The sequence below is a fragment of the Eubalaena glacialis genome, chromosome 15 (genome assembly GCF_028564815.1).
Source record: "Eubalaena glacialis isolate mEubGla1 chromosome 15, mEubGla1.1.hap2.+ XY, whole genome shotgun sequence".
In the NCBI taxonomy this organism is placed as follows: Eukaryota; Metazoa; Chordata; class Mammalia; order Artiodactyla; family Balaenidae; genus Eubalaena; species Eubalaena glacialis.
Window position 1 is genome coordinate 84,075,089 of NC_083730.1, and position 27,977 is coordinate 84,103,065.

A 27,977-nucleotide genomic window follows, 5' to 3' on the forward strand; every position below is an offset into this window, starting at 1 on the left:
TCCTCTTGAGACATCCCCATCTTTATGAGACCAGTTGTATGTGATACTATACATGTTCTCGGTTTTGTACAATGATTCTATACCTTAAATGACTTCCCCGGTCATTTCAAGGAGAAAAAGAAATTGACAAAACAAAACAAAACAAAAAAATCAAACACATCTCTGATTTTCTCCATAGCTCTTCCTTTAATTGGCTGAAACGGACAAATCTAAAACCCCCTTTCTCTTATTCCCTTTAGCAAGATGAGATTATCTATAGTTTTCAAAAGAAGCTTCACTAGTAAACACAGGAAGTACCAAAAGCAAGAAAAGAAAAAAGGCGAGTTGAAAAATATAGGTTTCTGATTTTCTGATCCTATAAAAGCTTGCTAGCTTACTGAGACAGCTGGCTCTGATCTGACCCCCTGATCAAACAATTTCCTTGCTTAATTTTTCCACTGTTTCTCCTCTGGCCTCTTCCTCTCTCTCCTATATTTGCACCCACCCAAAAGAAGGTCCCACTTACTCAAAACTTCAAAGAAAAAGTGAATGGAGGGTAATTGAAGTTAGTGGCCCAAACCTGTGTGAACAATGGACTTTCCACTCTTCTCTAGGTGGCTTTGACATAGAAAGGCTTCCCATCCCTAGGAAATGGTCATGAATTCATTTCCTAGAGTAACAGTTTGTGGTAATTCCTCATTTGGAATAGCTATTACAGAAGAATCTAATGAGCATCCTTAACCCAACTTAAATCCTGGAGACTTAATCTTAGCTTTAAAGTCAAATTCCATTTGTGTGGGAAAAAAAAGTAATTTTTATCATAGAAGTCACAGCTGTCTTTGATATAAAATTGTATCCTTCACTTTTCACTGTCAAAACTTTCCACAGCTGAAACAAACCATCCTGATCTATCTGCAGACATCTCAAAGAAGGCCAGTTACCCTAATAACCTAAGTGTTAAAAGGGCAAGAACTTTCTGGAAATGTTTCACTACATGTTGACATATATGACCATTATAGTGGGTGAGCTTAGGTCAACACACACTAACTTCTGTTTCTATGGTTAATTATAATAGAGATAAGGCAGAAGAGACTAATGAAAAGCTCTTTTGTGTATCATTTATTCATATTTGGATGTTCACCATGGCCACATCTAAGCCATCCTAGCCCACCTCCCCAGTTTTTTAAAGGTGTCCAGAGAGCCTGTAAACTCAGTAAATGATCCCAGAGTCAGGCAACCAACATTTTCTGAAAGTTTTCTTTGATGTTTAATTAAAACCCTCAGTGCAATTAGCGAACAATTGATCACCACTGTGATGGTTAATTTTATGAGTCAACTTGACTGGGCTAAGAGATGCCCAGATAGCTGGTGAAACATTATTTCTGGGTGTGTCTCTGAGGGTGTTTCTGGAAGAGATTAGCATTTGAATCAGTAGACTGATAAAGAAGTTTGTCCTCACCAATGCAAGTAGGCATCACCCAATCCACTGAGGGCCTGAACAGAATAAAAAGGCAGAGCAAGTATCTGTTTGCTTTTTTCCACTTGAGCAAAGCAGCTAGGACATTGACCTTCTCCTTTTTTTTTTTTTCTTGGCCACACCACGTGGCACCCCGACTAGGGATCAAACCCATGCCCCCTGAAGGTGAAGTGCGGAGTCTTAACCACTGGACCACCAGGGAAGTCCTCATTCTCAGGCTTTTAGACCTGAGACTTAACACCAGCAGCCCTCCCAATTCTCAGGCCTTTGGACTTGGACTGAATTACACCACCAGCTTTCCTGGTTTGCTAGCTTGCAGACAGCAGATCGTGGGACTTCTCAAGTCTCCATACTCATGTGAGCCAATTCCTATAATAAATCTTCATATCTCTGGTTAAATAATTCTATTCATTCACATTTTCCAAGATCTATTTACCAATTGTTTGACCATATTTTGTGATATTCTGAACCATCCGCTAGTTTTGGCATCATATACTGACTTATAATTAGAAAGCAGCAAAGTGAAAGATGGCTAGTCCATCTCTTTGCTTCAGGTCCCCTGGACCAAGCCTAGTTTGCTCCAAAAGAAACAATGTCTGTCCTAGGCTCAGACCAGCTCCCTTTCATTTTACTCTTCCGCACCTGCCCCAGAACTACCTTATACTTACTATTCAGCAGCTCACCCACACCTGGAAACCCCTAATTTAGCCCAAGAATTTCCCTAGTCTCACCCAAAGTCCTGCAAATCTCATAAAACCCCTTGAATTCACACAAGAGCAAAAGTTATCTTTCTGTAATGGCCTAGAATTCTTTCAAGGGACAGTAGAGAAAACAACAGACCTTAGAGGTGCCAACAAATTGGCCTCATATGACCCAAAGGTTTTTTCCCTATTGGCAAATCTCAGTCAATTAAATTCTACAATTTGAGAGCGTTCCTTTGGATGTTGGCAATAAATTTTCAGGAAGGTTAAAACATACACATGTGGGCTTCCCTGGTGGCGCAGTGGTGGAGAATCTGCCTGCCAATGCAGGGGACACGGGTTCGAGCCCTGGTCCGGGAAGATCCCACATGCTGCGGAGCAACTGGGCCCGTGAGCCACAATTACTGAGCCTGCGCGTCTGGAGCCTGTGCTCCGCAACAAGAGAGGCCGCGATAGTGAGAGGCCCGCGCACCGCGATGAAGAGTGGCCCCCACTTGCCGCAACTAGAGAAAGCCCTCGCACAGAAACGAAGACCCAACACAGCCATAAATAAATAAATAAATAAACCCAAAGGTTAAAAAAAATACACATGTGTAATCCATTGTCATCATCAGTCACGACTTCATTGGCATCAATCAATTTCTCATATTGGCTACAGTGATGACCCAGCCAGTCCTTAGGAACTTGTGAGCTGGGTTATGAGAAGGCCAGAGCTTGGGGTACTGCCTGTGGGGTGCTGGCTTTGTCTTGCCAGAGTACAAAATCCTGTGGGTGTGGGGTGCCTGGAAGCAGAGGGAGGGGCACCAAAGGAAGAGGTAAGAATAGACAATCCAGATAAATCCCTCACAACTTTGCTTGTGCTTTGAGAATATGAGTTATGCAGATTCCAGCAGAAAAGCAAACGTGCTCTGTGGGGTCAGACTTTGTCTATAAAGAATGTTCATAAGGTCATAATGCCTTGGAGAATTTCCCATCGATAACAAGATTCAACACTTATATAGTGTTTATTTTGTGCGAGGCACTATTCTCATCGCTTTACATGAATTTATTTATTTAGTCATTACAACAACTCCATAAGGTAAGCACTGTTGTTGTTGTTTTTTAAATCTTATTTCTGGTAAGCACTGTTTTTAAACTCCATTTTCAGATAAGAAAACTGAGGTTCAGAGACAGAGAGATCATGGCCTGGCCCTGGTCTATGGTCTAAAAGACTTAGAAATCTGATTTGGCAGCTCAGGAGCAGGTCCGTATTTTAGAATAGGACTCACGTTAATTAAGATTACTACGTCCAGTGTTCAAAGCCAGGACGCCAAATTATTAATTCATGATGAGAAAGGTAAACTCTCGAAGACCACGTTGCTGCGGTTTGCATAACAGCATTTTCCCTTTGTAGGCAGAGAAACCAAATTGCAATCAGAACACAGCTTAAGGAGCATATAATTAGAATAAAGAGAATTAGATAAAGGAGCTAAAAGTTTAGTTTTTTTAGATACACTCTGCCCTTCTTGCCAATGATTCTGTAATACTAGAAGTCCATGGCTGAGCCATATGAATAGGACTCGATATTTACCTCTGTGATGCTCCTTTTCCTATGCTTTCAAATAGACCAACTTCTCTTCTGAGAGACAAAATTTTTTGAAATTGTGTTGAACCCCTGAATTCAAGCCTTGCTTTGTCTTAGGAGTGACTGTATTTCTCTATTCTGATACACTGTATATTTATTTTACAGATCTCTTTTGTGCCACCAAATAAGTCTTATCTATAAACATTATAAAGCCTAGCATAGTCATTATACAAGGCAATTCCTCAGTAATGTTTGTTGAAAGAAGGAGAGTGAAGGAATGAATGTACATCTCAGTGAAAGTACATCTCAATGGCAGATGACTTTAAAATAGCTCTCCCATTACTGTGGAAAACAGTATGGCAGTTCCTCAAAAAATTAAAAATAGGATTACCATATGATCTGGCAATGCCACTTCTGGGTATATACTCAAAAGAATTGAAAGCAGGGACTCAAAGAGATATCCGTACACTCGTGTTCATAGCAGCATTACTCACAATAGTCAAAAGGTGGAAGCCACCCAAGCGTCTATAAAATGATGAATGGATAAACAAAATGTGGTGTATACATGCAATGGAATATTATTTGGTCTTAAAAAGGAAGGAAATTCTGACACATGCTACAACATGGATGAACCTTGAGGACATTATGCTAAGTGAAAGGAGCCAGTCACAAAAGGGCATATACTGTATGATTCCACTTATATGAGTTACGTAGAATAGTCAAATTCATAGAGACAGAAGGTACAACAGTGGTTGCCAGGGGCTGAGGAGAGAAGGGAATGGGGAGTTAGTTTTTAATTGGTACAGAGTTTCAGTTTTGCAAGATGAAAAGAGTTCTATGGTTGGATGGTGGTAACGGTTGCACAACAATATGATGTATTTAATGCCTCTGAACTGTACACTTAAAAATGGTTAAAATGGTAAATTTTATGTTATACGAGTTTTACCACAACTGAAAAAAATAGCCCTTCCATGCTGACTCATGGCTTATGTTTTTAAACCTGAGTTCTGTCTCCACAAAACCAATATATCTCAGCTCCTACATTTGTCCCCTTGCAGTGCAATGGTTTATCCTGTTAAATTTCATTCTGGTTGAGACTCCCTATTATACGGTATCAGTGTATCAGTTATACCATAGAGCTGTGCAACACAAAACACAACATTTCAAAGTAAAACCACAAACAATATTGTTACTACTTGCCAATTAAAAGGACAGACTTCAATCAAGAAAATAAATATATTATTTGTAGTTGATAAACAAAGCAATTTGATATTGGGTTAACATCAACTTCAACAATCTTAACATACTTGTTTTTTAAGATCTGCAAGAAAGAAATATACCAGCTGAGTGCAGTTGAACAAAATCATTGTAGAATTAACAGTTTTCTGACCCACTTACTGAAAAAAGCTGAATCACTCAATTGAGACCCCAGGGAAATGCAGATTTATACCTTTGATGTATTGCTTGGTTTTTTTTCAATTAAATTCTGTAACCAGTTTTTGAGTCCTTACCATCTTCTTTTCTTTTAATTGGGTGATTCCATATGCCTTCTTGAATATAAGCCTTTGCCAACTCTTGATTTTTGTAAATGCAAATGTATAATAAAACATGCATACAGCTTTCTTCTATGCAATTATTTTCTAAACCCATCAGGGGGGACTGCTTCTCTCCCTAATCCTTTCCTTTATTAGATTGGGGGTGGGTGAGTGGAGTGGACTGTCGGGAAGAGAAGTCCAGTGCTCTTTGCTTGCAGATGGGAATTGGGGAAGATGGGGGAAATGGTCACTCCACCTGTAGTCACCCTGGCCCAGTAAAAGGGAATGCTTCCATTCCTGCAGGCATGGAGCCATAGTTAGCTGTTTCCTATCGCCAGGCCTTGACTTCTATTTTTCCAACCACAAAGAACAACCTTTCTCCTCCTGTCAAGTATTCTAGCCCTCCTCTTCCATTCAGTAGCTTCCTTTAAGAAGGTTTCTTCCAGATGAGGAAACTCTTCATTTTCAAGCCCAATGATACGATTCCTGACCAATATCTCATCATCAACTCACTCTTAGAATTGTTGTTTTTTTTACTGATTACATGCTTGTCTTATTTCTCTGTATAGGCCAGATGTCCTCAGCCATAGACAAATCAAAGGGCCTATTTATGTGATTCTCTCTCTTTTTCTGGCTTTCTTGTTTCTGGCAATAGCACCATCATTCTGTTGCCCAGGTTAGTAACCTCAGAGGCATGTCTGCATCCTCTTCTTTTTCCTCACTTCCACTCACTAATCTCTAATCAGTCTCCAAGTCCTAGCAATTCTTTCTTTCTTTTCTTTTCTTTTCTTTTCTTTTTGGCTGCATTGGGTCTTCATTGCTGCACACAGGCTTTCTCTAGTTGTGGCGAGCAGGGGCTACTCTTCGTTGCGGTGCGCGGGCTTCTCGTTGCGGTGGCTTCTCTTGTTGCAGAGCACGGGCTCTAGGGTATGTGGGCTTCAGTAGTTGTGGCTCACAGGCTCTAGAGCACAGGCTCAGTAGTTGTGGAGCACGGGCTTAGTTGCTATGCGGCGTGTGGGATCTTCCTGGACCAGGGCTCGAACCCCTGTCCCCCTGCATTGGTAGGTGGATTCTTAACCACTGTGCAACCAGGAAAGTCCCCTAGCAATTCTTTCTTTTCAGCCTCTCTGACATCTTTTCTCCATTTCCATCATCCCTTTCATCTGGACTCTTCCAGCAACCTCATAACTGGCCTCCCTGATTCCCAGCTCCCACGGTGAGCTCATCCTCAACACCAGTGCCAGATGAATCTTTCTGAACTACAGCTTTATTCAGATCACTTCACGATTTTAAAATCTCCAGTGGCTCTCCATTGTCTTTGGCTCAGCATTCAAGGCTACATAGGTGGGAAGACCACAGGTTTTATAAGCAATCTGATCTCTGTTCAAATACCAACTCTGCCTGTACTAGTTGCAGGACTTGGGGCAAGACCCTGACCCTCTCAGAACCGGTTTCCACATCTATAAAATGGGGGTAATAATACTCATCTGGAAAGATTATTGTAAGGTTTAAGCAAGATAATGTAAGCCAATCCTTTGGCCATCCATCGTAGGCACTCAATAAATGGCATTTTTCCTTCTTCTGCAAGCCAGTGCCAACCTATCTTTATCTTTACAACTTTATTCTCCCTCCTTGGCTGTTCTCCAAACACAACGTCCTGCCCCTGTGTCTTTGGAGAAGCTGTTCTCTCTACTTGCCTTGCCTTCCATCTTTGCCCATAAAATCCCCTATGTCCTTTAAGGGCCACAGTCATGAAGTGTTCCTTGATCAATTTTGTCAAATATTGTCAGAGGCATGCCAAGGGGGGAGGTGAGAGTATGTTGCCACTGACATTGTTTAGAACTGCCAGCTTACAGTGATAATAAAAAGCACACAGACTTTTAATTTTGTGCCACTCTATCTAATAATACCTCCCTTCTCCAAATTCCAAAAAACACATAGCATAATTTATAAGGTATTTAATATACTGTTTAATATAATTCAATACTGGTTATAATTATAGTTTTTTCTGTTCATGTTTTTTATTATTTATTAAATTGTAAACTTTTTGAGGGCAAGTATCATAACATATACATTTTTGTTTCCCCTACATAATATCCAACACCACAGTTTCTATACAATTAATGTTCTAGATAAATGAAGAGGTTAATACCAACCATACAGACCAAGTTAATATGTAACCCATCTGGCATTCTGAGGTCAAGGTATTTTTTTTCAAACCTCTTGAGTGAGCATTGACTATGTGCTAGGCAATGTACTAAGTGCTTGACACACATCATTCATTATTAAAATGTATCAAGGTGTTACTCTATCCTAGGCACTGTGCTAGGCCTTAAGAACACATTAGTGAAAAAGATTATTTACTTACATAATGCATGGTAGTCAGATTAACTAATTTACCCAGGGTTATTCAGCTAGTAACAGGGGGAGCCTCAACTTGAAACTGTGTTGCCCTAGAAACCATGTTCTTATCCACTATATTATATTTCCTCTGTTGTAAGCTATAGACAAGCCATAGGAGACTGGTGATTGCCCAGTTTGACCACACTCTCTTACACAAGCAATGGTGGAATTCTTTTTGAGGATATGGATTTGTGTTTTCATAAATCCTAAATGGCTCACATAATGTTAATTCTAAACCATACCAACTTCTGATGGTTACTTAATAAATACTTACTGGACAACTGCCTTGATAACTATACAATCCATTGGACTTCTTTATAACTTGGGAATTTAAAAAAATTAATTCACCCATAAAAATTTAACCATCAATAAGATCTTATTTCTCCCAGCCACTGTCAAGTATAAATTAAGTTACCAATATTAACTGGTGCATTATTCCAACTATCTTCCCAGAACACTTAACATGCCCACATATACACCCCAGACACACACATAACTACAGTCTGCAGAGCATGCAATTGAACCTAGTCCTCTTATCACAGAAAGGCACCAAGAAGCCCACATAGGCTTTTATCAAGAGCAAGAAGGGTAGTTGTAGCAATGATAACACAAACTATGAAAAATAGATTAAAGGCATTTTACCTATCCACCAGCAAAATTTTTCAGGTGTTCTGGCACTGGATGATACACTACTTCTACAATCAGTTTACTCTGAAATTGACAGAGAAATATAAAGGAAAAAATGGGGGTGGGGGGGAATTCACTTAAGAAACAGTGTTACTATGAGCAGTATCAATAGGTATAAATAACTTGCCTGCCAACAGATTAAATCAGAGTGTGATGCAGGAAGAACAAGACATAACAAATGTTTGGCAAATTCTTGAAATGAAATAAAACTAGACAATGTCTAAAAATAGCATCAGATGACTGATATATGTACAAAACACATCAGTAGTGTGTTTAGGGCCAAGATCATTGAAAAGCAGGAAAATGTGAACACAGAAAATTAAATCACAAATCTTTCTAGATTTGGGCATTGGAAGAACCAAAAATAGCCAACTCTTGAGGATAAAGCAGTTGTTTTCTGATGAGTTTGAGCAGTGGAGACCACCAAATCACTAGAAGAGGGAGGGGGAAGTAGGGAGAAATTTAATCAATGTTGGGAGCCATTCAGCCCAAAACAGAAGGGTTTTGTTGTTTATTTGTTTGCCTGAGTGGTATAGCTCTATTATGGGCTGGTTTCCAGATGGGAATTCCTAAGAGCAACCAAAGGCACACTTGGGCTCACGTCGAAGCCTCTCTTGTAGCCACTTATGTATTTCTTGGGCAACAAATCCCATGGTCAAATTGTAGAAGCCTATTGTTTGATTGATTGATTGACTGATTGATTTTCTTGGCCACCCCTTGCAGCATGTGGGATCTTAGTTCCCAAACCAGGGATCAAACCCCTGTCCCCAGCAGTGGAAGCGTAGAGTCTTGACCACTGGACTGCCAGGGAAGTCCAAGAAGCCTGTTTTATTTTTTTTATAAATTTATTTATTTTTTAAATTTATTTATTTTTGGCGGTGTTGGGTCTTCATTGCTGGGCGCGGGCTTTCTCTAGTTGCAGCAAGCGGGTGCTACTCTTCGTTGTGGTGTGAGGGCTTCTCACTGCGGTCGCTTCTCTTGTTGCGGAGCACAGGCTCTAGGCCCACAGGCTTCAGTAGTTGCGGCACACGGGCTCAGTAGTCGTGGCGCACAGGCTTAGTTGTTCCTCGTCTTGTAGGATCTTCCCCGACCAGGGATCGAACCTGTGTCCCCTGCATTGGCAGAGGGATTCTTAACCACTGCACCACCAGGGAAGTCCAAGCCTATTGTTTTAGATCAGGGTTTCCCGACCTCGGCACTACTGGCATTTAGGGACAAATAATTCTTGTTGTGGGAGGCTGTGCTATGCATTGTAGAGTGTTTAGCAGCATCTCTGGCTTCTACCCATTAGATGCCAATAGCAACCCCCATTCCCAGTTGTGAAAATCAAAAATGTCTCTAGATATTGCCCAATGTCCCCAGGGTGCAAAATCACCCCAAGTTGAGAACCAATGGTTTAGGGGATGAAGAGATGATCATCCAGCCCAACCTTGCACCATACAGATGAGGAAACCAAAGCCCAAACACCCTGAACGCCTTGCTCAAATATACACAGCTGGTTAATGGTGGATCTAATCCAGGAACCCCAGGTCATCACTGTCAATAACTCCACTATAGGCCAACTTTAGTCATTTGCATACTACCATCATGATTTTGCTATATCCAATGCCATTTATATTATTATTTATTATTTTTATTTAAGTTGATTTTTTAACCTAATAAATCTATTTTAAAAGGAAACAGGCAGGGACTTACCTGGCAGTCCAGTGATTAAGACTCCGTGCTTCCACTGCAGAGGACACGGGTTCAATCCCTGGGGGAAACAGGCATATAGAGGAAAAGAAGTCAGACATAAAAGGTATGAAGGATCATGGTGTCAGAGGGAGAAATTTGTGCTCAGTTATTTTATGTATTTTTTACTTATTTATCAAGCACCCACACTGTGCCTACCATGTGCCAGGCACCATTTTAAGTGCTGTACATACATGAAATCTTTTTTCTTTTCTTTTTTTTTTTCTTTTCTGGCCGTGCCGTGGGGCATGTGGGATCTTAGTTACCCGACCAGGGATGAAACCCATGCCCCCGGCATTGGGACCATGGAGTCTTAACCACTGGACCACCAGGGAAGTCCCCATACATGAAATCTTTTTATCTGAATAACAACCTAAGGGAAAAAGGGAAAAGGGAGTGTGGGGTGGGATGGAGGCCCAGGAGAGGACGCTGGGAGGGTGAAGGGAAAGGTGTGAGGGGCTGCCAAGGTGAGAACCTAGAGATGGGAGGGGCTGGGAAGGAGTCCCAGCAGGGCGAGCTGGGGCCCTGTGATGAGTAGCAGAGAAAGCACACTCCGATACCAGGCAGGGCAGGGCGTCTGCTAAAGACTGATGCTACTGAGCATCAGCCACTGAAGTTAATGTTTTTCCCTTAAAAACCAAGTTGAGAATCACTGGAGGTACACACACCACATTCTGCAAACGTTAAGTCAGTTCATCTCCAAAAAAACATAAAAAGCTATTGGGTAATATTTTAGGAATTTTTGAGACTTTTTATGTTCCCACGACTAGTTCATAAGTAAAATATAAAACTTTAAAAAATGCACACACACTTGTAATTGCTGAATGAAAATACCAAGTGTAAAACTGCCTTATCACGTGTTTTGCCAGCTCCTCACGTTTCTTCAACGTTTGACTTTTCAAAAAAAAATTTTCTGGAAAATATTTTGTCTTTTATACTTTCCAGTTTTCACAGATCAAGATGCTAATAAAAATAAACAACTTGAGGTAATTTAATGAGTGTTATCATGTTTGGAAATACCAGGATTTCTAAGAAAGAAAATTTCATGCTTTGCCCTTAGTGATGTGACAGCATTTATGTGGAAATCCATCCATGGTCTGTTAAGATGGGTCATACCTAAGATCACCAAAGTATCCAGGTACCCAAAGGAATACTGATGCAAATGTATTTTAAAGGAATACAAAAATGATAAAAATATGAAGCTTAGTAACTAACAGCAAGCACTTTAGAGTTAGACAGCATCATAGTATCATGTCCTAGTATATACTGGTGTTATATACCAGCATTATAGGGTTATTGTGGGGATTAAATGAGATGTCATATAAAGGATATAAGGAAGGAAATGCTAAATATATTTTAGCCACTATTATTCTAGTATGAAGCAGAATAAAATAAATAATAAGTTTCTTAGAAGTCTGAGGGTTTTCACATCTTTGCTTTGATGAGTTTTGAATCCTGGCACTAATTTCCATGTGGGGAGGTACTTGTTCATTCTTCTTAGCTTAAGGTTGACCCGTCTTGAATGGCTCTAAGTCAGCAATTCTCAAAGTGTGGTTCATCAACTCCTGAGGTCCCAAAGACCCTTCCAGAGGGTCAGCAAAGTAAGCACTATAATTTCGATGACAGTAATTCTAACTATATTAATAACAGTAAAACTAATTTTGTAATCTCATATCTTATTTCATAATTTCATATTAGTAAACATAATACTAATTGTCTAATACTATTTTTGTTTTTCACTGTGTTGACAGTGGCATTGGTGGTGCAAAAAGAATAGTGTAGATAACATGACTGATACCTTAGCATGATCATGGCAGTGGTACCAAAGTGTACTGGTAGATGTGTTATTCTTCACTACTATGTGCTCACAAGAAGGAAAAAAGCTAGTTTCATTTGAGAATGTGCCTGACAAAGCAGTACTCTTATTAAATCCTGATCCTTGAGTACTTATCTTTTTAATACTCCATGTGATGAAACAGGAAGTATCTATAAAGCACTTCTGCTGCATACCTAAGTACGTTGCTGTATTGAGAGAAAACCCTTGCACCACCGTTTGAGTTAGGAGTTGAACTAGCCACATTTTTCATGGAACACCATTTTTGCTTGAATGAATGACAGACAGACTATGGTATTCAGGTTTGGGTATTTGGCAGATATTTTCTCAAAAATGTATGTAGCAAGACTGTCACTTTGGGGCTTCCCTGGTGGTGCAGTGGTTAAGAATCCGCCTGCCAATGCAGGGGACACGGGTTCGAGCCCTGGACTGGGAAGATCTCACATGCTGCGGAACAACTAAGCCCGCATGCCACAACTACTGAGCCTGCGCTCTAGAGCCTGCGAGCTACAACTGCTGAAGCCCGTGCACCTACAGCCCGTGCTCCGCAACAAGAGTAGCCACTGCAATGAGAAACCTGCAAACCACAACCAAGAGTAGCTCCCGCTCGCTGCAACTAGAGAAAGCCCGCGTGCAGCAACAAAGACCCAACGCAGCCAAAAATAAATAAATAAATGAATAAATAAATGATTTAATTAATTAAAAAAAAACCCAAACATTTAAAAAAAAAAAAAGACTGTCACTTCAAGGAAAACAATAGACACTGTGGTTACCAATGATAAAGTTGGAGCTTTGCAGTAGAAATAAGAATTTTGGAAAACTCAAATCCACCTCAGTGAACTTGATAGCTCACCAACACGTGAAGACTTTTCTGATGAGATCAGTGGTGATATTAATGAATGGGATTTTTAAATATATAGTATAATGACATGTAACAATATCTGGAAGATCTGCATAACTTAGGGAACTAGTATTTTCCAAATGACTGATACATACTGTGAAAGACTCAATCACAAAAAAACAATAAAAAAGAATCAATCACACATGGGTAAAAGAGCCCTTCAAGTGGAAGAAAGATCAATGGATTTCCTTGATATGTTTTTTGATTCCACATTGTGACTAACCTTTCAGAAGCTATCACCTGTTGAGTTTTGGTATGTTATCAAAGAAAAATACCCTCAACAATCAGACAAGGCTATTAAAATATTCCTCCTCTTCCCAACCAAATCTTTGTGAGACCAGATTTTCTTCATATATTTCAACCAAAATGAAACATCACTACATTGAATGGAGAGGCAGATATAAAAATCCATTGTCTGCAATTAAGCCAACATTAAAGAGATTTGCAAAAATAAAAAATGTCACTCCTCTTGCTCATTTTTTTTTGATTTGGGAATATATAGTTATTTTTCATTAAATACATTATGTTAACATGTAATAGGTTTATTATAAGTATTTTAAATAATTTTTTTCAGTTTTAATTTTTAATACAGTATATATCTAAACCCCTATAAACTAAAGGTTTTTGAGATCTTTGATTTTTAAGAGTGAGAGATTCTGGGACCAAAAGGTGTAAGAATCACTATTATTAATAGTTCTCCAAACTTGGGCTGGTCTTCTTTGACTATTCACAGGAAGATAGTACTTAGGGCCACACCTGTAGCAGAAAATGATCACTTCCTAGTCAGGTTAGGCAGGGGAACATTGTGAGGAAAGATCTTCAGAAATTAGAGTTAGCATTGTAATAGTTCATTCTCACAATAACAGGCAAGTCTAATGGAGTAGGACCATTGAGTTTAAGGAAGGCAAGACAAAGACCTTTGGGGAAAGATAGGCTGCAAGTCTGCGACAAGGAAAAATAAATAGCTGAAACAAACTTTTTTTTTTAGAGCCTCCAGGGTGGGGCAGACAGTGTAAACATGGCAGACCTGTGTCTTTTACCACAAGAAGATCACATAAATCATGATCTTCCAGTGGGATTTTTTTTTTAATTAATTTATTTATTTTTGGCTGTGTTGGGTCTTCGTTGCTGCGCGTGGGCTTCCTCTAGTTGCGGTGAGCGGGAACTACTCTTCGTTGCTTGGGCTTCTCATTGAGGTGGCTTCTCTTGTTGCGGAGCACGGGCTCTAGGCGTGCAGGCTTCAGTAGTTGTGGCACGTGGGCTCAGTAGTTGTGGCTCACGGACTTTAGAGCGCCGGCCCAGTAGTTGTGGCGCATGGGCTTAGTTGCTCCACAGCATGTGGGATCTTCCCAGACCAGGGCTTGAATCTGTGTCCCCTGCATTGGCAGGCGGATTCTTAACCACTGCGCCACAAGGGAAGTCCCCGTGAGCAGTTTTTTTCCTTTACCTGTCAACATAAACCCTCTCTTTCGGGGCTGCTGATCTCCAAGGCAGCTGGTCCCTTATATCCCTGAGTCGTCAGCATTAAGATGCTGGGTTTCTGAAGTCATCTCTTCTCCTATGGCTCTCTAGGGCTCCATCTCCTGACTGCTTAGCTGTCGCGGGGGCTCAGACCCAAAATCCGTGGCTGGAGGAATGTCCTCAGTCCCCTTGGAGACCACCTAAGACTGACACCCATCGAACACAGAGAAACGCCCCAGCCCAGAAGTGGGAGTGAGGCCAGGGGCCAGGCGGTGCCTGAGGTGAGAACGAGGCTGGGGGCGGGGCCTTGTCCAAGGTGCGCGCGAGGCCACACCCCGAGGTGAGCGTGCTGGGGGCGGGGCCACACCCCGAGGTGGACCCGAGGTGGACCCGAGGTGGACCCGAGGTCTGGGGCGTGGCTGCGCCGGGGAGCCGCCCGGACCTTTAGGGATGAGCCTACCGTCTCCACAGGTGGCGCGCGCAGCGCAGGACTTAAGGCCGCCGGCGGCACCTCGGCGTCGCTGAGGAGACCCACGAACCGCTGAATCGCTCGCGGGCACAGCGAACAGGTAGGTGCTCCCGCGCGTCAGGCGCCGGCAAGTGGCGGGGAGAGGGGGTGCGGCAGGAAGCTCGGGGCGGGGTGCCGCCGGCCCGGTGAACTGAAGGAGCAGAGGCTGGCAGGAAGGAGCTGGCCGGGCCGTGCGGCGCGCGATGTGGAGCCGCCGTTGCCGCCGCCGCCGCCGCTGCTGCTGCTGGGGCTGCCGCCGAGCCGAGAGACATGGAGCGCGGCTGCAGAGAGCGGCCGGCGGCGGCAGCAGCAGCAGCAGCAGCGAGCGTCGCAGCAACAGGGGAGCGCAGCCCCCCTCGTGAGCGCCGCCCGGCCAGCGGCGGCAGCCCCAGCAGCAGCAACAGGGCGGCTGAAAACATGGAGGTTCCTCCTTGCAACGCCCCTCCCGCTTCGTGTTCCCTCAGTCTTCCCTTCCTCAGCCTTTCCTTTGCCAACCATTCCTCCTCCGCAGCGCGCGCCGAGCAGCTGAGCGCGGGGGCGGGGGAGGGGACACACGCGGCCGGCGCGCGGGAGGGGCGGGGCGAGGCGGCGGGGCCCCTCCCCACCGTGGCCTGGCGCGCGCGAGCCTCGTCCGCCTTCTGCCTGGGCTTGGCCGGCCGCGCTTCAGCACCCGCAGAGCCGAACAGCGCCTGCTGCACCTAGCTGCCCGCCTTGGTCGCGGTCGGGAGTCCGGCCGCCGCCGCCCTCATCTCCTTCCCCAGAGCCCCGGGGAGCTGGAACTGGCGTTAGAGGAGCTGGCGCTGCTGGCGGCCGGGGAACGGCCGTTGACCCCGGAGAGCATCCTCAGGACAGGCCCGGGCCTCTAGCCGACGTGGCCGGACTGCAGCCGCCGCCGCCGCCGCCGCCGCCCGCCCAGGATACCGAGCTGCTGTCGGTGATCCGGCAGAAGGATCTGGTGTTGGCGGCCCTAGTGGGCAAGGCACTGCTCGAAAGGAACCAGGACATGAGCCGGCAGTACGAGCAGATGCACAAGGAGCTGACAGATAAGCTGGAGGTGAGGACGTCCCTCCGGCGATGGGTGGAGGGCGGGGAAGGGACAGGCACCCGCCTGCCAGCCCATGATAGCTAACCTACCTCACCCCACCTCATCCCTTCGTTGCTCATCCTACCTTGCAGAAAACCGCCTGGAAGGGGGGTGGAATGGGGGTTATGGATTATCAGACGAGGTCATTCATGGAACCCACCTAACTTTCCCACCCTGCTCAGCAAATGGGTCCATGCAGGGCTCCAACCGCCGTGGGCCATTCTATATAGGTACTATACACAGCATCTAAAGTAGAGCTTACGGTATGGCTAATTTATACAGCACTGAGGTGATGCCTGCACACAGAGTAATTACAAAGCCGGGAATATGCTCCAGGCTTAAAACATGCTCCAGGTTTTCAGAGAAGTAGTTAATCACTAATCAGGGTGTTAGCCTAAAGCTTTCCAGCTTTGGAGTTAAGGCCCCTTGTTTTAATTTCTCAGCAGCTAGGAAGGAAACAAGTGCCCCCAAAGGAGCTTTAGATAGCCTTCAAATAGTCAAGGATTAGGAGGTATGGTTCCATTACAGAAATCAGGCCACCCTGGGCTCATCATGTGACCAATGGTTATGGATTTAATTTGGACCGCAGTTTTTATATGTATTTAAACAGTACTTTTCTATTTCTGTTCTGGGTCTCACACATGCAATTGGATGGTCAAATGCAACCTCTGAGAACCGTATAACTTTAACTGTTGTCCTTTTCTGCCTGTACATTTACTATTGTTACTCAGTTTGGTTGCAACCAGTTCTTCTTATTCTTAGTTACAAGAGAATAATACAGTTCTGAATAAGGTCTGAAATTGACCCTAGTCTGGTCCCATATCACTGCTACTTGTCGAACGGTCAGAATGTAGATTCAGAAACTTTTCTATAATAAGAAATGGGTCTGTAGTCCAATGACATATCAAATCAGGGAGAAAAAAGGAAACCGATGAGTGCCCTGTAGTTCACTTGAGTGCCTAGTTGTAGTTAACTAGGTTTGCCAGTTGATGAACTCCTGAGATACCTCTCTGAAAAGTGGTTTGTGAAACCTATAGGTAGACTGCCAAAAAACAACTCAATGAACTGAATTGTTGAATTTTCACTTGAGGTAGAGACCTAGAAATAAAAGGGTGTCTTCTTAAAAAAAAAATGCAATTACAGTCTCTATATAGAAATACTACTGCATAGATGTATGCTTGTGATTTCAAATTCCTTCAGTGAGGGACTTGATTAAAGAGACAGCTAACTTGAAAGGAACATCATATCAGTCAGTTTGATTGGTGATAGATTTCAGGATAATCCCGAGTGTGCAGTTACACACATCCTGGGTTCCATTTGGAACCTTTATACATGTCCTCAACAAAGGAAAATGATCTTCAAATTCTATAACAAGAAAGGTTCTGTTGTAAAAGAATAGGTTACATTTGACTTTTTGCTGTTGACTTGATAGACAATAATAAAATAGTTTAAAACTCTTATTCAACTATTTTAGGGCTTCCCTGGTGGCGCAGTGGTTAAGAATCCGCCTGCCAATGCAGGGGACAGAGGTTCAAGCCCTGGTCCGGGAAGATCCCACATGCCGCAGAGCAGCTAAGCCCATGAGCCACAACTGCTGAAGCCCGCGTGCCTAGAGCCCGTGCTCCGCAACAAAGAGAAGCCACTGCAATGAGAAGCCCGCGCACTGCAACGAAGGGTAGCCCCCTCTCGCCACAACTAGAGAAGGCCCGAGTGCAGCAACAAAGACCCAATGCAGCCAAAAATAAATAAATAAATTTATTTAAAAAAAAAAACTATTTAAAAAAATCCTCACTCCTCTCAGGTCAGCATATGAGCTCTAGTGTTAAAAGTTGATTTTTAATTTCTGGAGATTGGTTGCACAACACTGTGGATGTACTGAACCAATAGTACACGTTAAAATGGTAAATTTTAGGTTATGTATACTTTACCACAGTTTAAAAAGTAATGTTTTAAAAAGTTTATTTTTAATAACTGAAATATTGATCATTAATCAATACTAATGATTGATGAGACGGTTCAGTTATACTCTTTCTGCTAGGTATGTCTGAAAGGCATGAAAATTTTTTAGTTTTTTTAAAAAGTAAACTTAAAAATATCTTATAAAGGTATTGTCATTAGTTCCTTGTTAACTCTTTTAGTATTTTTTTAAAATTTATTTTTATATTTATTTTTGGCTGTGTTGGGTCTTCGTTTCTGTGCGAGGGCTTTCTCTAGTTGCGGCAAGCGGGGGCCACTCTTCACTGCGGTGCGCGGGCCTCTCACTATCACGGCCTCTCTTGTTGCGGAGCACAGGCTCCAGACGCGCAGGCTCAGTAGTTGTGGCTCACGGGCCTAGTTGCTCCGTGGCATGTGGGATCTTCCCGGACCAGGGCTCGAACCCGTGTCCCCTGCATTGGCAGGCAGATTCTCAACCACTGCGCCACCAGGGAAGCCCTCTTTTAGTATTAATGAGAGTGACAAATCTGATTAACAGGGGACTATTTCATTTGATTCCTGCAAGTGAATTTTCCCTTGCAAATTATGCCTGCAAGTATGTTTTTAAAGCAGCCTTGATTTTAGAATGTCTGCTTGGACAAATTCTTTCTAAAATTTAATACAGCCACTCTGCTAGATTTTCAGTTAAATTCAACATTTAGGAGTAGAGAACCAGCCCTTACTTTAGAAAGCATTTGTAATTCTCTACAAACTATTAGACAGTGGAGTCAAACACATTTTCTCATAGGTTAGTTTGAAAGATAAATACATGAGTGGACTTTGAGAGAATCTTGGTTTGACTGTTAACATAATGAGACTGGTTTTAGTCCCGTCTGCTTCATTATGACTTCAAAATTGGCGCCTTTCTAAGTTCAGGACCAACAAGTCATTTTCAAGATCTTCTCTACCTATTCATTAGCTAATATTGAATACCTCTCCAGTTCTGTACGCCAAACCTAAGCTTTTGTTTTGTCATTTAAAGCATAAGGTACTTGATCTTATACTGCTCTCTCGTTAAAGGCATACTCTTTAAAGTCTTTATTGGTTTAAAGATTAACACAGAAGTTTTTTAGTTATGTGTCTCTTAGGGTTAAAATGAAGGTTCAATTAATTTGAGGGGCCATAAGGTTTTGGTCATTTTTTCCACCCTTAAATTGACCATACTGTATTTTATTCATTCCCTGAATCAAATTTTCACATGCTTAAAGATCTAAAGGCATTTTTAAAAATTTATTTCTTCTGCATACACAATTAGCCCTTTTGCTTTTAAAACATATCCAGCCAGGTCCTTAGAATATGAACTAAAACAGTAACTTGCATTTATACACTTTTTTCTTCAGAGATTATATATTTAGTTTTTAAAAATATGTTTTTAATATCCAGGATCCCCCCTTTTCCCATTCCAGCTGATAGTGAATTATCTCTTACTGCAAAGGTAGTCTTTTCCCTTAATTACATTTTCTTCTCCCTTCCCTAGGCCAATTCTCATGATTCTAGCACTTTTTTTTAAAGAGGCAAAACAAGTGAGGTGAAAATGATTACATAATGAGGTAGTAGATTTAGGTAAGCAAACGCAGGGGTCCTTATTTGCATTTGGTGCTTGGTCCACTTAAAAAGTAGTATTTTTTCTTTGTATTTTTCAAGAACCATATACTAGACTTATGAGAATAGTATTGCTTTTTTGGTTCTTTGTAAAAATCTGTTTCTGTAACAACCAATTTTAGGTAGGCTAATGATACTAACTTTTGTTTTTTTCAGAGTTTGAAATAAACTTGTTTTTTAGAATGGTTTTAGATTTACAGAAAAATTGGAAAAATGGTACAGTTTCCGTATGCCCTGCCCCCAGTTTCTCTATTGTTAACATCTTACATTAGCATGGTATACTTGCCATAATTAGTGAACCAATACTGATATGTTATTATTAACTAATGTCCTTAGTATATTCAGATTTCTTAACCTTTGCCTAATGTCTTTTTCTGTTCCAGGATACCACCTTACATTTAGTTTCTGGATCTTCTTAGTCTCTTATTTGCTGTAACAGTTTCTTAGATTTTCATTGTTTTTGATGACCTTGACAGTTTTGGTATTTTTTTCTTTTTTTTATTGAGGTATAACTGACATATGTTATTTTATTAGTTTCAGGTGTAGATATTAACTTTAAAATACCATATAACCCTGAGAAACAAAGAATAGCATGGGCAGAGCCTGACCTCCACACTTGTTGATTTTCTGCCTAGAGTTTACTGGTTAATTTAGCACTTAATTGAAAATATAACTCTAGGAGGAAACTTTCTTTTCTCAAAATAGACAAAAGGCTAAATTCTGTATGTTCATTAAGTTTTGATTTTTTTTTTTCCAAAGTATGGGGAAACCTGAATTGGGAAGTTTGTCACGTGTCCAAAGAAATGTAAGGACAGAATAGACTGATCAGCACCACCTGTCCTCAACCCGGCCCCCCCCCCCCCCAAGTGGATTAGACTGTTTTAGTTACTTTGTTGGGCTATTCACCAACAGCTGTTTGCTGAATATTTTTAAGTCTCTCTGTTCTTTTAGAAGAGAAGCCTGATTTATCTGGCCTCTCAGTAACACTGATGACTGAGTTCTTGCTGTAGCCTTTTGCTCGATCTTTTCCATTTTGGAAAAACTCAGTAAAAGCAAGTGTCACAGTTTTAGGATTGCAGTTAGCATTTGCTTCTGCATTTCATCTTTCTGAAGTTTGTACAGTGACTAAAACATTCTCATTTTTGGAAGTTCAGAAAAATGAGGGAAGCATAGATCAGAAAATTCTCATGCTGAGGCGTACAAGTCCCTCTCTTGTCATTCCTTTTCCCATGTGTTCCAAACTGAGGCCATATACAGTATAACTATAATGTGACTTTTTCAACAAATAGAGTGGCTATATCCAAATTAGTTATTCCCTTGAAGTGGTCGACTTTGGAGGGCATACATTTATTTCAGTGAAAACTGCCTTTGCTAATGTGCTCAGAATTTTAATTTTGGATCACTGTTTTTCTTTTGGCACATTATTCTGACTGCTCTGTCACAGTAAATTTTCATCTTTGGGGGGTAAATTAAACTTTAAGAAACATTCACAGGTCACTCAGATCAAATTAGGGGAATAAAATGGCAGGATGAAATAGAATAATCTCGTTTTAGACACATCTCAGAGGTGAAGTAATGGGACTGTTTTTCTTGTATAACTATATACTGCCCCCTAAAGCTTTCCAAAAGAGGCATTCCAAAAAACATTTGAAAGGTGAGAACTTGGGTAGAATAAGAGCATGGTTTCCCTGGGTGAAAAGATGTCTGAGTACTCTGAAGGAGAAGATTAAAATGCTCGTCTTAGGTTGTTGAAACAATCTCAGTACTTGATATCAACCTTCAGTGCATCCGAATTTCCTGTAGAACCTAGATAGGTAGGTAGGTAGATAGATAGATAGAGAGATATGTAGATAGATGGCATCCCTAGGCCTCATACCATTCTTAACTGTATCACAATCTTTGGAACTGGTGTTCAGGTAGATATATTTTAAACAATTATACCAGAGATTTTCTGACAGCACCAAAAATTGAGGACCATTGCTTTATATTTCATATATATTTCATATACTCCCTGAGGTACAGAGTTGACTTTTTTGTACATACTATCCTTTGTAAGTAGGGGAACGTACTTGCCTCTGTAAAGAGGCATTTGTATTCTCTCACAGAAGCAAAAAGATGTTCTCATTTCCTTCAATCCAAAAGAGTTCTTTTCTATTGAGCTGCTGCTTCAAACCATCTGTACTTTTCCTACATACCATTTGTCACACTGTACAACTTACTACTTTTATCAGTCCCACTAGAATGGAAACTCCATAAAGGCAAAGACCATGTCTGTTTTGCTATCACTATGACCCAGCACAGTGGCTAGCCCGTAACAGACACTCAAGAAGAAAAGAAAGGATCAGAAATAAATATGCAAGGCTAATAGGCCATGATTTAACAAAAGTAGGCCTGAACCTGAACTTGCCTTAATGATTTTGAAATACAATGCTATATATAGCAATAAATATTTATTAAGTTGTGCTTTAGAGCACTAAACAGAGTCAAGTGACTGAGACATCAATCCCAGTTCTCCCATTTGCTAGTATAGACCTTGAGATTGTTATTAAAACTCTTGTCTTCTGTTGCTTCATTTGTATTGAATAAGAAAAGGTGGTTAATCTGAAGGATTTCTGGAATTCTATCTCTGAAAATTCTGTGATTCTAAGTGCCTGGTATTATGCCAGGCATAATAGCTGACAGCAAAAGAAGCTTTCTTAAGGACTCATTGTAAGTTGTTTAAATGTATATTTCACCAACTAATAGGTGACTTACTAAATTTCAAGTGAGTTCCTAAGTCTAGAACCCCTATGCCCAAGGACAAGAATAAACATAATAACATTAAGTATTTTCTGTAGGAATGGCATTCTCTGTGAAACCAGCCTTCCCTTCTGTGGAAGAAGGGAATATTTTTGCAGCTGTGAAGTGTGCAACTTTTCCTACGTGACAGTGTTTTGTTGTGCTGACTGACTAGGAAAAAGAAAAGTTAGGAGAGTGTGAAAAGAGAAAAAAATGAAAGGCTCTGGAATTTTTAACAGTTTTTAAATCCTCTTCACTTATCACCCAGCAATTAGAACAAGAGAAACGTGAACTAAGACGATTTGAGAACCAAGAAGGGTAGTGGGAAGGCCGCGAGGCCGAGCTGGAGAGTGATGTGAAAGAGCTTCAGGATGAGTTGGAGAGGCAGCAAGTTCATCTACGGGAAGTAGATGGAGAAAAAACACAGGCCTGTCCAGGAATTATCAGAACAGAACCAAAGGTTATTGGCTCAATTCAGCAGGGTGAGTTACAAGTTAAGAGTTTATGGAATAAAATAATAAAAGTTGAAACAGCTTTTGTGTAATGTCAACCATTTATATGGTGAGAGTAGTTAGTTCTGATTTTTGTTGCCTTTGGTATTGATATCAACAAATGAAGTATTTTTCACCCATAAGAATTTCAGCTGTGGTGAAATAGGCGTCAGGAGAAAAGACCCTTGCCTGTCATTAGCCAGTTGTGAGACTCTGGCAATCACTTAACTTGGGAGTTTTCTTATTTTTAAAATAGAAGAGTTTGCTTAATGATTTGATGTTCCTTATAGCGCTAAAAGTCTATGATTCTTTTATCTAGAGAAAATCTATTTCTGGTAAAGCTACGTTAATGCATTTAGTTCAGATGTTAAACAGTGCCATCTTTAAACTGAAAAGCTTGGGGAAAATTTCTAGAGCAAATGATTTTCATTGACGTTACATTTGTGAATGTACATTTCATATTATTTAAATATGAAAGGAGGCATGTGTATCTGTGTTTAAAATTTGTTCTCTTTATTTCCACATTAAGTAAAAGTTCCTTTTTGTACCTTTAGAAGGTGGTGTCATGAAAGTAATAATTAATTAACCAAAGTCAAGACTGTAAAATCATTGCAAAGAAGGTGTTTGAGGGGTGGATAGGTGGAAATCTAATTTAAATACAGAACATACCTTTTAACAAATGCAGGAATGTTGTTAATAATGCCCTGGTCTCTAAACCCACCTACTTTTGAAGATTAAGAGCTGGATTTATTATTGTACCTCAGTCTTTCTCATGTGTTGAAAATGAGTTCAGTTACCAGAGGAAAAAAAGAACTTCTACTCTGATCTCATCCCTAAGCACTAACGTTCTCATGAGAGCACTGCCCTTGTCTGCATGGTTAGGTCTCCGGGAAAGGCTTAGCTAGAGCAGCATATGAAGTTATTTCACTAGTTTGTGTCATAGTTTCTTCCCATGGGCACCCTGAGACTGGTCAAAACCTTCATGCCTCACAAGGAAGTGCAAAGTAAATGCTACCACTAGAGAAAGGGAGAGGAAGAAGGAGAGGTACAGAGGAGAGGATGAACAAGGGGTCCTGGGGGAGATGGGGGAGGGGAGGGGGAACCTAATAATTTGGAAAACAGCTAGTTGCAGGAAATATCAGAATGTATGTGAAGGTGAGAATTCAAGTGGTAGGTGGAGCTAAAGATCTTGCCTGCAGGTTTCTCAGCTAGGGAATCAAATCACCATTTGATTGGCTGGAAAGGAGGAGCTGGACAGTTCTTCAAGAAGTCATTACAGGGCCAACTCAGTAGCCTTTCTGACTTAGTTCTAAAACCTCTTTCATGGACTTCCCTGGTGGTCCAGTGGTTAAGACTCCACACTTCCACTGCAGGGGGCATGGGTTCGCTCCCTGGTCGGGGAACTAAGGTCCTGCATGCCACATTGCTTGGCCAAAAAAGTAAAGAATAAGACCTTTTTCAGCAACTGGGAAGGGAATCTCTATTCTGGTAAGATTTTATTGGTTTTTGAGTCTTCATTCATCATTCATGAAAGATTAACCAAATAGGCCTGGCCAGATTGATTTATTTGTTCAAAAACATTTATTTAATACTTACTCTGAACAAGTGTTTCTTACGGAGACATGAAAGGAATACAACAAACCAGAACAATTTAAGAGGAAATTATTCCTGGGAGCTAAGTTCATGTTACAAAATAATGTGAGCAGAAGCCAACTCAACTCTGCTTTCTGATCTGTTGAAACATAGGTGGCCGAGAGAGATAAAGGGAGAAAGCAAATATTAGCGTGACATAGAGAGAGCACTCTGATCTCTACCACTCTGTGATGGAAGTAGTGGTATTTATCCTTTATTTGACAGATGAGGAAACTGAGCATCAGAGGGTTTTTTTTATAGTTTTTAAAAAATATTTTTATCGCAGTATAGTTGACTTACAATGTTGTATTAGTTTCAGGTTTACAGAAAAGTGAATCAGTTATACATATATATATATATATATATATACACACACACACACTTATCCATTCTTTTCCAGATTCTTCTCCCATATAGGTTATTACAGAAAATTGAGTAGAGTTCCCTGTGCTATATACAGTAGGTCCTTATTAGTTATCTATTTTATATATAGTAATGTGTATATGTTACTCCCAACCCAATCTCCTAATTTATCACTTCCCCCCACGTTTCCTCTTTGGTAATCATAAGTTTGATTTCGAGATCTGTGAGTCTGATTCTGTTTTGTAAATAAGTTCATTTGCATCATTTTTCTAATCAGATTCCACATATAAGTGATATTTGTCTTTCTCTGTCTGACTTACTTCACTTAGTGTCATAATCTCTAGGTCCATCCATGTAAGCATCAGAAGTTTAGTGACATTGCCCAAGGCTTTGTACTGGTTACAGGTTAACCACTGGTTTCAAGAGTGGTTTTTGTATATTTTCAAGGACAGGTAGTCAGAAACAAAAACCTCACATGTATTTCCATCTCACTGGCTTGTTTTTTAGTTGATATTTGCTGGAAGTTATTGTTTTGGATGCCCCTTAACTTCAGAGTCACTGAGTAAAATGAATCCAAAGGTTTGGGGTCTGCTTTTAACAGTTTGTTATATCAAGGGTGTGCTGCAAAGACTGAGAAGGATTTGTTGAGAGGCTCACTTCAGCTAGAAGAGAAAAGGGGCTTTTGCACATAGGAGCTCTCCTCTGTGAAGACAGCATTTCCAGCTTTTTCCAGTTGGGTACTATTGCTAATTAGTAGGTTAAACACATTAGGGTGGTAATTGCTTGTTCCTTCAGCATGTGGGTGTTTTTATTGGTAGATTCATGTCTTGATTATTTGAGCCTGTTCTTAATTACTTACCCATAGAGAGCCATGCCTGATTCAGGAGTCTTCAGGTTGGTTCTGTTAGTTACAACTGTATCATGTTCTGATTATCTTTTGCAGAAGAGGAGAGCCTGAGGTTCTAGCATATTAGGTCTAAATTTGTTGGGGGCGGGGCGGTTTGCAAGGCCCAAGATTCAGATGAATCACTGTGGGAGTAGATCTTTTTTTTTTTTTTTTTTACATTTATTTATGGCTGTGTTGGGTCTTCGTTTCTGTGCGAGGGCTCTCTCCAGTTGTGGGAAGCGGGGGCCACTCTTCATCGCGGTGCGCGGGCCTCTCACTGTCGCGGCCTCTCTTGTTGCGGAGCACAGGCTCCAGATGCGCAGGCTCAGTAATTGTGGCTCACGGGCCTAGATGCTCCGCGGCATGTGGGATCTTCCCAGACCAGGGCTCGAACCCGTGTCCCCTGCATTGGCAGGCAGATTCTCAACCACTGCGCCACCAGGGAAGCCTGATCTTTTTTTTTTTAATTTTTTTTTTTTTTTAATTTATTTAGTTGAGGCTGCGTTGGGTCTTCATTGCTGCGCGTGGGGGCTTCTCATTGCGGTAGCTTCTCTTGCTGCAGAGCACAGGCTTCAGTAGTTGTACCTCGAGGGCTGTAGAGCGCAGGCTCAGTAGTTGTGGCTCGCGGGCTTAGTTGCTCCGCGGCACGTGGGATCTTCCCGGACCAGGGCTCAAACCCGTGTCCCCTGCATTGTCAGGCGGATTCTTAACCACTGAGCCACCAGGGAAGCCCAGTAGATCTTCTTAATGCTGCTAGATTTGACTTAATACAATGGCAGTGGGCTTTTTTTTTTTTCCTTAATTGACATCTGGAGTCCCTTGGTCCCTGTAGGCAGCTTAACATATTGCATTGGAGTGATGAAAACAGCGTTAAATGAGCTGCCCCTGTGTGGTGTGAGGTGAGGCCTCTAAGTTTTGTACCTGCCAGATGGATTGCAGGTGGTAATAAGGTTGGAGTTTACTGGCACAGAAAAAAAAAAAAAAAAATTAGCTGCAAATTCTATACTCTTTTGTTACCTAAGCTGGCTGACCCATAGTTCTGGCCCCTGAATAGTGTTGCCTTGAAAAATAAAGTATCTGTATTCAGTGAGTAAAGGCAGTCAGCAGAAAAGCCTGTAATGTTTTGACTCTGATAGCGTCTTCTTCATTGCTCTTCATTGGCGTCCAGGACAATGATCCAGTGCTATCATACAATTTTTAGAACTGAAAAAGAACTTCTAGTCTAGCTGGACTAGACTAGAAAATGTTGGTAAAATGTTTGCTTTTCACAGATTCTGCAAATTTGATTGTGTTTTAAAAACATTTGTCACACTTTGAAGAACCATTACCAAAAAACATATCACGTGCTGTCTTGAGATGAACGCCTCATTAAACAGGTGAAAGACCATTGGTGCCTCAGGTTGTGCTGCCAGCTTACGTTGCTTTCTCCTTAACTAAATAGTATGATGCTGTTGTAACATGAGCTGCATAAAAACTGGTAGCATTTGTAACTACTTCACTGGGTGAATTAAAAAATTTGTGTTCAATACTTTAAAATCAAAGCTAAATCTACAAATACATCAATACTGAGTAAAGCTACTGCTATCATCGTTGTCCTCCAATTTCAAATTGTTTTTAGAAGGCCTAATTATTTTTAATGAGTTTATCAATCTTAATACAGTTAAACTTATAAAGTATTCAATATTAATAAAAGATAACCTGTATCTGTTTATTGAGGCTTCTTCTAAGGTTATAAATGGAAAAGTATATGGGGTGGGAAAAACCCCACCTGACATAACTTGGAAAGCCATAGTTTAGATCAGTGGTTCTCAAACTATGGTCTGAGGAGCCGTAGGTCTCCAAGAGGTGCCTCAGAATAGTTACAAGGTAGTACAATTCAGTTATTTTCAGCAGATTCATAGAATTGTGCCACCATCACTGTGAACCAGTTTTAGAACATTTCCCTACCCCCGTCCCCCCACCCCGCCCCCCGCCAACTGTTCCCTGATGACCTTTGCAGTCAGTTTTTACTCCCACCCCTACCCACACCCTCAGCCCCAGGGCAACACTGATCTGCTTTTGATCTGTATTGATTTACCTTTCCTGGATATTTTGTATAAATAGAATCAGACAACAGGTAGTTTTTTGTGTGTCTGGCTTCTGTAGCATAATGTCTGTGAGGTTCACTTACATCATAGCACATATGAATAGTTCCTTTTTATCGCTGAATAGTATTCCCTTGTGTGCATATAGTGTATTGTGTTTATCCATTCACCGGTTGATGGACATTTGGATTATTTACAGTTTTCAACTATTATGAATAGTGCTGCTATGCACATGAACTTGATTCATGTACAAGTCTTTGTGTGGACATTTGTTTCATTTCTCTTGAGTGAAATTGCTGTCT

At 41.2% G+C, this 27,977-nt stretch overlaps 1 protein-coding gene across 1 annotated transcript in view; it reads left to right on the forward strand.

Moving 5' to 3' along the window:
• The window catches only part of LOC133075195 (BICD family-like cargo adapter 1), a 57,845-nt gene that overhangs the window by 8,488 nt on the left and 21,380 nt on the right, over positions 1-27,977 (forward strand). The window contains exons 3-4 of the mRNA XM_061169262.1: positions 14,771-14,842; positions 15,543-15,835. Of these exons, the coding sequence (XP_061025245.1) occupies positions 14,771-14,842; positions 15,543-15,835 (365 nt within the window). The remainder of the gene's footprint in view (positions 1-14,770; positions 14,843-15,542; positions 15,836-27,977) is intronic.